Here is a 10,826-nt window from a genome sequence, read left to right on the forward strand (position 1 = left end):
GTGATGACACTGAAGAGCCTTCACATCCAGGCCGACCTGGAGCCTTAAGTGCAGAGACTGAGAGCTCTGCAAGACACAGCATGGAGCCGCCATTCCTCTACTGTTCCATGACTGGGTGGAAGAGCATGTGTCCTCTGAACAGGGGATCCAAGCCCTGAGATGTTCTTTCTCAGCAGTCAGTGTGGCCCAGGACATTGTGTGGGCATGCTCAGAGAGCAGGGGCCAGAGGGCTTTTAGCCACCACCTCCCATGGCCAGTCTTCACAAATTACCTTTGGCTAATTTGATTGTCTCTCCTCCTGGGGTCTGGGACTTCAAACATGTACAGAAGCGATTGCAGAATTGAGACAAGACACTGTTCCACAGTATGCTTTTTGTATCAGTGGCTCAGAAAAAGACTCATTGAAATCCTGTATCAAAGTCGTGTGTGAGAATCTTGAGAAAGCATCGGCTCACTGACTTGACAAGGGAGGAAGCAACCAAGAATTCTGCCCTTCTTCAGTGCCTGAGTGTGATATTTTGCCTCAACAGCCCTCTTAGATGAAGTTACTGATTGAAAATCATTTATGTTTGCCCCATGATAAAAGCTCAAGTCCTCAGAAAGGTGTCCAAAATGGTTGTTTTTTGTTTTGTTTTGGTAAGTTTACTATGATTTTGCTTGAATTGCTCTCTGTTGATCTTCTCAGCTAAGATTGAGGTAGAGTTGCACAGCGGAAGAGGGCTGCATGTAAGAAGGCAGCTCTGTCTCACAGGACAGAAGGCCTGGGAACACCCAGACAGGCAGTCACTGCGTTGAGGTCACTCCCCTCCCAGTGGCCACTGTGGAGGCATTTTATAGAAATGCTCGCTGGACCATTCAGGTTTAGAGTTGGGACAAAATCGAGAACTCAGAGGATATTGGACAGGAGTTAGGAAATGACTTTTTCACACAACTGGAGCGAGGAGGAGGGAACCCTGGGCTTGAGACTTGCAATCCACCGCCTTCCCCTGTGGTGTGGCCCGTTACATTTTCTTGCAACTCTGCCTTCTTAAGTCCAAATGTCTTTGAAAGGGGCAAATGCTTCGTAAGTGCCAACAGGGTGTGTTTCAGTGAATGTTCACAGTGTGCACCAGTCCGGCTGACGGCCTCTTCCCTTCCCCAACACCCTCCCATCAGTGCAAAATTACCCTGCCCAGCAGGGAGTGACGTGTGTGTCTCAGATTTTGTTGCTGTGCTCTGAGTACTCCTCATCTCCTTTGACCAGTTTCCTAAAACTCCCCTTGTTCACAGCACAGAACATGAGTGCTCTTTCCTGTCATTTTGACGCTGATAAGCAGCAATTCTCAGTGTGAAAATGAGAATGAAGTTTTTTTTAAAGACAGGCTACAATAATTCCCACACAGAACCACATGCAATGACACTTGTGGTGAAGATGAGGCCAACAGTGAGCTGAGAGAGGCTAGCCAGGATTCACACGTGCGAGGGGATGCATGGGAATGGGGATGGGACATTGGTGGACAGCATCCTCGCTTGTCTCAGAATGGACATGGGTAGTGAATTTCTAACTCCTGGAGAAACCGGAGTTCTAGGAATTGTAAGCTGCTTTATGTTAGGAAAGAAAAAGACGGTGCTCTGCCCTCCTGTCCCTTAAAACTGCGTACTGCCACTAAACCTGGAAGCTGAGAAGGATATAATGGCTACTCCTGACTTCCTCTCATCAAATCAGCCTGCTGTTGTTTTCTGCAATGGCTGTGGTGCAGAATCTTTTTGCGGTGCAGCCAAGATTCACACTTGAGTCTCCTTACTGCAAGTTCTCACTCTCACAGTGGAGAGTTAACAATAATTGCCTAGGCCGGGCGCGGTGGCTCACGCCTGTAATCCCAGCACTTTGGGAAGCCGAGGCAGGCGGATCATGGGGTCAGGAGATCGAGACTCATCCTGGCTAACACGGTGAAACCCCGTCTCTACTAAAAATACAAAAAATTAGCCGGGCATGGTGGTGGCCGCCTGTAGTCCCAGCTACTTGGGAGTCTGAGGCAGGAGAATGGTGTGAACCCAGGAGGTGGAGCTTGCAGTGAGCCGAGATTGCGCCACTGCACTCCAGCCTGGGCGACAGAGTGAGACTCTATCTCAAAAAATAAAATAAAAAATAAAATAAAAACAATAATTGCCTAATATGTTATACTTTTTTGGGAAGAGTTACCAGATAAAGTGCAAGATCCCAGTGAAATGTGAATGACACAGATAAAGAACAGATTTTTTTTTGTAAAAGTAGACTCTAAATATCATACGGATCATACTTACAGTAAAAACGAATTCGCTGTTTATCTTCAATTCAAATTCCACTTGGTATTCTTTATTCATACTTGCTAAATCTGGCCACTATGTTCTTTCATGTATTTTTAATTTTAAAAAACAGCAACATCTCGTTCTAGCAATTTACCTACAGAAATAAAGGCAGGTACCACATTACTGGGACAAACATGGTCACTGCAAGTATCAGAAGAATACTGGAACATATATATTAATTTTTACCCAAAAAACCAAAATATTTTTAGACAGCAAAAATAGCTTTATTATGCTTTTGATTGCATAATATATCTCTGGAAAGATGAAAAAGAATCAGATAACACCTGTTTGGTCCAGGAAAGAAAATGTGGTGGCCAGAGAAAAGAGGTGGGAGGAAGACTGGTCACTGCCTATTCCACTGTGCACAGTTTGAATCTGGAACCATGCAAAAGTATTGCTTAGTTGAGTTAAAATCATGTAAAAGATAAAAAATAAACATTTAACACCAGCACAATACACTGGGAAACAAAATGAAAGGATTTCTGGTCTCGGTGCTGTAGGTCGCATAGCCACTCTTTCCTGGACTGAGGCTTCCCAGGAAAGGGGATGGGAAGTAAGGCCTGCCCACTGCTGTGGACAGAGATTCCAGCAACATACATGACCCGGGGGCACAAGGACTGCCTTGTAAACAATGATGAGCGCACAGCCACCTAATAGCCTGGATCGGCTGAGACCATCCTGATTTCAAACACCCAGTCCCCTTGCCTTCCTAAGAACCCCTGTGTTTCTCAGACTGAAAATGTGTTCTGAATTTTGTTCGGGAAGCACAGTCCCTGTTGAAATTCATCAAGAGTGGGAAAGAGCCAAAGTGGGAAGGAGCATGGGTTGAATGGCACAAAAGTAGGTCTGTTGATAAAGAATGAAGTAAAGGGGACATCAGGTACAAGCTTTCACTGTGAGTCAGAAGGACAATTTAAAAGTTGCCTAAAGGGGCCCACACCGTCTGTGTTGCTGCCATCCAGTTGGAAGGGAAACTCAGGTTCTTGCCTACTGGCCAGAGCTCTTCACAGAATGTCCCCCACCCTTGCCAAGTCCAGCTGCCCACCGCCCCTCCCCCTCTGCAGAATGTCTGGGGTCCTATGTTCCAAAGCTATTTACATTCAAATTTTCCCTGCTCCACTTGGACTCAGGAGCATCTGCTGAGCCAGGTCACTCTCTGGGTCCTGCCCTTGACTTTTCTCATTGTGGAAACTGCCAGACAGCGGTGGTCAGTGCCTAGCCTGAGGGGATGGCTTCAAATGGAGGTGAGCCTGTAGGGATGGGGGCATTATCCGAGTCTGCCATGCCTCAACTCCTTGGGAATTCAAATTTGAACTGCCCCTGGGGACAGCTGATAGGGCTGATGTTGAAGAGGGAGGGAGCACTGGATGTCCCCAAGGACCCTGAGTCTGTGGTTAGGGAGGACGGCTCCTTAGAGGTGGACCAAGATGCCTGCGGGAATACACTGTGTAGGGGAAAGGATGGAGTGGATGGATTGATCCTTTCTGGAGGGGGACAGGTCATGTCATTGTGTGTTTGTAGGGAGTAGTGGGATCATGTTGTACTGGTGGCCACGGGAGGATGACAGGCAAGCCTGAGCCCTGTGTTGTGTCTTCAGGCACCTGGAAGGTGCCCTTCCATAGTGTTCAGAGGGATTTGGACTGGAGTTTTCTAGATCTGAGGGAGGAGTGGGGAGAAGTGATCTCAGCCAGAAAACTGTTGGGTGGGTTGGCTGTGACAGAGTATGCAGTGACAGCCTCTGGGTGGGGGAGGCTGGGGGCTACTATAACTGCCACAGCCCAGAGCCTCTCAGCTCCTGCCCCAGAGCTGGCTGCTCCGTCAGTTGAGGTAGCTGTTGGCTCTGATGCAACAGGGGTGGGGGCAGATGGGGAAGTTCAGGTAACACATGGCCTGGGCTTCCTGAGTTGTTCTGCATTGTTTGCCTTTTTGTAGAAGCTCAGGTCTTCAGACCCACTTCCTCTTGTCTGCTAGTTCATGGCCTGTCGCCTGCACTTTGTGTCACTGTGGAGATGAAGAATTTGCCCCATTCCACGTATACTACCTCATGAACAGGGGACAGGTGTGGATTCTTGCTGGTTCTCAGTGGAAGGGTTTGGAAAGGCTGGTTTCCTTTTCAGTAGAGAAAGGAGAGTAGCGCACAAATAGGAAGATGGTTCTCTTATATTATTATTCAAGTTAGGATGTGTGTCCTGAATGATGAGGTGCATGTGCTGTATCCCTTATTCCCCCTGACTAGAGACTGCATGGGGTCCTAGTGGGCAGGGATGAGTTCCAGACAACTTTGCCTCACCTGGCCCGTGGGCCAGGAACCCCTGGTTCTTGGTTGGTCACTATGTTCAGTTATTGGGAGCTCAAAGGAGAAGGATCAGAGATGCTCCTTGTCCCACTACCTGTTGTAACATGACCAGCAGCTGTGAAAATCCCTGGGCACCTCCCCTGATAGCCCTGCTGCTCACCATTTGCTGGCTGAGTTCTAATCGTGTGCAGCTGTTGCTGGCTGTGCAGTGACAGTATCTCAGGGGACTCCACCACTGCCTCTCAGACATGCTCCCTGGGAACAGAGCTTCCTGAGTGGCAGCTGGGACCACTGAGCACTGAGGAACGGGTGGCTGGAATCTGACCCCCATTTAGCACTTGTGTGGGTGGTGCCAGGAGAATCATTTGCATGCTGGGCATGATGTGTTATGGTTTATCTTCGGGGTTCCTAGGGCACTGGCTTGGGTGAGATTTCCATCCAGTGGTTTTCTTTTTTCTTTTTTTTTTTTTTGAGACGGAGTCTCGCTCTGTCACCCAGACTGGAATGAAGTAGCGCGATCTTGGCTCACTGCAGCCTCTGCCTCCTGGGTTCAAGCAATTCTCCTGCTTCAGTCTCCTGAGTAGCTGGGATTACAGGCATGCGCCATCAGCTAATTTTTGTATTTTAGTAGAGACAGGGTTTCACCATGTTGGCCAGGCTGGTCTTGAACTCCTGACCTCAGGTGATCCGCCCACCTCGGCTTCCCATAGTGCTGGGATTGCAGGCATGAATCAGCATGCCCAGCCTATCCAGTGGTTTTCTTTTGTAGTGTTGAGCTAGGAAAGGAGTTTACAGGAGCTTCAGGAAAAGGAAGACTGAAGAGGAGATAGGGCCATAATATTCAGAAGCTTCTGGCTTCCTGTCGGCCTTCTCAGTGCCGAGCACTGCCCTGGGGTAGGCCTGTCTCCTGTTGCTGAGCACGCTGAGGACCACCAAGCCGCTGAGAGACTCATCCCTGCCCCATGGCTTGGGAGATGCCTGTGAGGCTGATGGGGTCTGCCAGGGACACTGAGGGAGACCCTGGGGCAGCGAAGGCTTGGCTGTTCCTTCTTGGGAGACAGGGGTCAGGGAGTCTTGGTGACCGGGGCCCGGCTCTCTAGTGGAGCGACCCTTTCGTGGAGGAACAGAGCATCCCATGCACACTCAGGGACACTTGCAAGCGGCAGAGTTTCCCTGTCACACGCCCTCAGCTGTTGGGGCTCCCCTCTGATTCCCCAGTGACTAGTGAGGACCAGGAGACCCCAGCTCATTCATCTCTTTCCTTTGTCTCCACAGCATACCCAGTGGTGGGACCGGGCGTGACCGTGAACCCTGGCGCCTCCCTGTCTGTGTTCACAGCTCTGCCCTTCGCCACACCCGCTCCCGGCCCAGCACATGGGCCACCCCTCGTGACTGCAGTGGTTCCTCCCGGCGGCCCTCTGGTGCTGTCTGCCTTCCCCAGCACACCTCTGGTGGCAGGACAGGATGGCCGCGGCCCAAGTGGGGCCGGGGCTTCCAACGTCTTTGTCCAGATGAAGACAGAAGTGGGGCCTGTGAAGCCCCCTCAGGCACAGACCTTGGTCCTAACTCAGGACCCCCTCGTCTGGCAGGTTCCAGGCGCCCTCTGCGGAGGTGTCGTGTGTCCACCTCCCCTACTCCTGGCAGCTGCTCCTGGGGTGCCCATTACATCTGCCCAGGTGGTTGGGAGCGCCCAGGCCTGTGAGGGAGGCTGGTCCCAGGGCCTTCCTATTCCACCACCACCACCGGCTGCCCAGATGCCCCCCATCGTGTCCCACGCTGGGCCATGGCCAGAAGGGGCTCATGGAGAGGGCAGCCTGCCTCCCTCCCAGGCCAAGGCCCCACCAGATGACTCCTGTAACCTCAAGAGTGTCTATGAGAACTTCCGACTCTGGCAGCGCTACAAGCCCCTGGCCCGAAGGCACCTTCCTCAGAGTCCTGACACCGAAGCGCTTTCCTGCTTCCTCATGTGAGTGTCCTCGGGGCACCAGAGCTCGTCCTGCAGCTCACACATACAGAGGCTGCCGAATGGACAGGAGGTCACGCTGTTCAGGGGAGCTTGCAGGGTGGTTGTGAGGGTGATCAGTTGTGCTATGGGAAGGTACATTTTCAGCAACATTAATCTGGCTGTGGCTCAGGACAGACTGTCAGGGGCCTCATGTCAACTGCCCGTCACTATCCCGTGAGTCCAGCCAATCCTTACTTTTTTTTTGAGCCAGACTTTCGCTCTTGTAGCCCAGGCTGGAGTGCAATGGCATGACCTCGGCTAACCACAACCTCCGCCTCCCGGGTTCAAGCAATTCTGCTGCCTCAGCTTCCTGAATAGTTGGGATTACAGGCATGTGCCACCACGGCCGGCTAATTTTTGCGTATTTTTACTAGAAACGGGGTTTCACCGTGTTAGCCAGGATGCTTTCAATCTCCTGACCTGGTGATCCACCCGCCTCGGCCTCCCAAAGTGCTGGGATTACAGGCGTGAGCCACTGTGCCCGGCTTTTACTTTCAATAATTTTCACAGCAATGTTTACGGAAGACCCAGGTCAGAGAGGGTTCTTGGTGCGACGTGCGCCACGGTTTGAGTTTAGGTCTTTTTTGTTTGTTTGAGATGGAGTCTCGCACTGTCACCTGGGCTGGAGTGCGATGGTGCAATCTTGGCTCACCACAACCTCCACCTCCTGGGTTCAAGTGATTCTCCTCCTTCAGCTCCCCAAGTACCTGGGATTACAAGTGCCTTCCACCATGCCCAGCTAATTTTTTGTATTTTTTAGTAGAGACAGGGTTTCACTATGTTGGCCAGGCTGGTGTTGAGCTCCTGACCTCATGATCCACCCGCCTCAGCCTCTCAAAGTGCTGGGATTGCAAGTGTGAGCCACCACACCCGGCCTGGGTTTAGGTCTTTGAGTGTACACCCCAGTGCCTTCCCTCGAATTGAGTGTCGATGGCCAGGGGCACATCACATGGGGCTGGGGGGAGGAGTTGCAGGGCCCGGCGGGAACCTGGCATACGCCCGCAGTTCTGCCAGTGAGGTCCAGTGAGCACCGCGGTGGTGGAGTCTGCACAGGGGGATGGTCTTGGGCCCCACACTGGGGTCGATGCTGGGCAGGTATTTGCATCTTCACCCTCAATCCTCCCTAGAAAAAAGGACAATGATGCTTCATTCAGAGAATGGCGAACAGATGACTTGAGCTCACATATGACATGCATAGCATAGTGCCTGGCACATGCTATAACACATTACATGACAGCAATTATGATTACTGTCCCCTTTACTATCATTATCAGGACGAGGCCATCTAGGAGAGTGCTCCCCAAAGCCACAGGCTCCAGTGATAGCTCTGAATACACCACGAGCCCAGTAGCCCAGGGCCGTGGACTATGGTGACTGTGAGGCAGCAACGTCAGCATCTGGGAGAGTTTGTGGTTTCATTCCCAGTCCTTGCCTCTCTCCACCCTGTGGCGCCTCTGTGACCCTGTGTTTCCCACTGATGAGCAAACGGGAGCTTGCAGCACATCCACCGTGCAACACACTGGCCGCTCCCCTTGGGAAGTCCCCTGCCTGGGGTGTAGGTAGAACACAGCCCCATCTTCCTCCCCAACAATCTCGCTGGCCCCGCACCCTGGAACTGCTCGCATTCCCCTTTGGAGCAGAGTCCCAGTGCACTGGGGACCCTGATTCTTGGAGTGGAGCTGCCCCAGGCTCACAGGCCTTTGCCATGGCTCCTGTGGGAATGTGGGAAGCTGTACCTGGCTGCTTGCAGTGGGCTTGACACCGCTCTGCTTTGGTTCTGGACATGTGCTCCTGCTTCTCATGCTCCAGGACCCTGAGGCTACACCCCCAGGGGCTGCCTTACTCCAGAGTCCCCAGGAAGCTGGTGAAATGCTCAGTCCTGGGGCCCTAGAACCTGCACTTTAACCCTCGCTCCCAGGTCATTCTGTGTGCACGCTGTCTCAGTCAGCTCAGGCTCATGCTGTCTTAGTCAGCTCAGGCTCGGCCGCAACGAATCCCATAGACTGGGTGCTTTATCAAGACACATTCATGTCTCCCAGTTCCAGAGGCCACAAGTCCCAGATCAAGGTGACAGCAGATTGGGTGTCTGGTCAGAGCCCTTTTCCTGGCTGGAGAAAGCTGCCTCTGGCTGTGTCCTCTGGTGGCTGAGAGGAAAAGCCCTGGCGTCTCCTCCTGCCCTTATCGGGGCTCAGATTCCATGACTGGGACCCACGCTCATGACCTGCTCTAACCATGATTGCCTCCAAATACCGACACGCCGGCGCTCAGGGCTTCAGCACAGGAATGTTGGGGACACATATGTTCCACCCATAGTACTGAGTTCACTTCTCAACATCAGAACACCGAGGACTTGAGGGGCAGTCGGAGAGGCCACTCCGTAGCTTGTGTTGATGTTCGATCTTGGGGGTGTGTCCTGGGGCCTGAGGAGCCCACGCAGGGGAGAACAAGACGTGGACAGATGGCAGGACAGGTGTGGGGAGGACAGGGGCCAGGTGTTGGGACCAGGTGGGCTCGGGATGAAGGGTGGGCTTATAGACTGGGGCTGACTGCACTGGTTTACAGCCCAGTTCTCCGATCCCTGGCCCGGCGGAAGCCCACCATGACGCTGGAGGAGGGACTGTGGCGGGCCGTGCGCGAATGGCAGCACACGAGCAACTTTGACCGGATGATCTTCTACGAGATGGCGGAAAAGTGAGTCTGGGGTCCTGGGGGCAGGGCCCGCAGGGCAGAGTGAGACTGAATGACGGAGGCCTGGTGGCCGCGGTGGCTTCTCAGTGTGGAGCATGAGGAGGGTGTGGACAAACACAGGACGCCCTGGGCCCCTGGTTCCTTCAGGAAGCTGCTCCTGCCACCTAGAGTGCTCTGGGGTCTCTGTCCTGCCCTCTTGGGAAGCATCCCCTGCCTGGCCTGGGGCCAACCCCTGCCTTGACACTGGAGGTCATGGTGGGAGCAGCCAGCGTCACAGCCCAGAGGGGGTCACCTCCAGCTGTGGGGATGGGGAGAAGGGGCGCTAGTGACTATAGACAGAGTGGGGTGCAGGCTCCTCACAGCAGTGGCCAGAAGTCGTTTTTCTGCCATCCCAGCCTGGCCAGGGAGTTGGGTCAGAGGAGACCTGCGCCCGGGACACCAGAGACCCATCTCTGGCCTGACCGCCTTTGCTCCTGGGCAGTGCCCTCCGTGAAGACAGACAGACAGACAGCAGCCTCAGGGGAAAGGGGCCCTGTCCTCCGGGCTCAGCTTTTGCTTCCTCCCGACCAGGGGTCTCCCGGGCCTCGTGCCCCTGGGTTATCTTTCAGGGACCCGCAGTCCCAGCCTCAGGACTCCTGCATCTGGGCATCATCCCTGACGCCTTCTGCCATCAACCCCACCCCTGGGCAGCTGAAACCTGGAGGAGGGGTCCCCTGGGACCCTCCTGGGCCTCGTGGCCCTGACTTGAGTCAGGAAGCCCCTTTGATGCCATGGGCTCTGCAGGGGCCGGGTGAGGGAGGGTGAGCCCAGAACTCTGGGAGCAGCTCCCTCCTGGGACTCGGGGATGAGACCCAGTGAGGGCCTGGACAGCCCACCCAAGGCAGTCCCTCCCATCCCTGCCCTCGGCCGCTGCCTGGTCCTGGGGACAGGGGGCCTGGACCCTCTCCGCACAGCCTGGGCCTCCTTCACCCCCAGGTTCCTGGAGTTCGAGGCTGAGGAGGAGATGCAGATGCAGAAAGCGCAGTGGATGAAGGAGACCCAGAGCCTGCCTCCTCCAGCCCCGCCGAGGCTTGAACCTCAAGGATCCCCGGCCCCTGAGGTGGCCAAGCAGCCAGGTACAGCTTCCCACATTCCCATAGGAGCCATGTCAAAGGCTAAAGGGGCCAAGGGAGGCCACTGTCCCCACACCCCATGCTTCCCTTCAAGAGGGGGGTTTGCTCCCCAACAGGACAGCTTCTGGGAGTGTATGTTGGGTACTGACCTGGTCAATACCTACTTCGTGGGCGGCCTGTGATCACGAAGCAGGGTATTGACTTGGTCAGGTTTCCTACTTACTCTCTCCCCTCGCCCGTCCAAAACTCCACATATGCTCTACCCAGGAAGCAGGGATGAGCGGGGAGAGTACATGGCATATTGGTGGCTCCAAACTTCCTCCCAAGCGATGCTGTCTCAGATGTGCCCCTCCTGCGCGTCTCCTCTGGGGGCGCTGTGGTTCAGGTGGTCCTGACC

General features: G+C 53.9%; 1 protein-coding gene across 1 annotated transcript in view; it reads left to right on the plus strand.

The window, feature by feature from the left end:
* The first annotated feature begins 3,368 nt into the window (after window positions 1–3,368).
* NUTM2F (NUT family member 2F) overlaps window positions 3,369–10,826 on the plus strand; it is a 9,784-nt gene continuing 2,326 nt past the window's right edge. The window contains exons 1-4 of the mRNA XM_011999454.1: window positions 3,369–3,572; window positions 5,900–6,590; window positions 9,192–9,320; window positions 10,293–10,432. Coding sequence (XP_011854844.1) covers window positions 3,557–3,572; window positions 5,900–6,590; window positions 9,192–9,320; window positions 10,293–10,432 — 976 coding nt within the window. The 5' untranslated portion in view covers window positions 3,369–3,556. The remainder of the gene's footprint in view (window positions 3,573–5,899; window positions 6,591–9,191; window positions 9,321–10,292; window positions 10,433–10,826) is intronic.

This window comes from Mandrillus leucophaeus, unplaced genomic scaffold, assembly GCF_000951045.1.
Source record: "Mandrillus leucophaeus isolate KB7577 unplaced genomic scaffold, Mleu.le_1.0 Scaffold593, whole genome shotgun sequence".
Classification (NCBI taxonomy): domain Eukaryota; kingdom Metazoa; phylum Chordata; class Mammalia; order Primates; family Cercopithecidae; genus Mandrillus; species Mandrillus leucophaeus.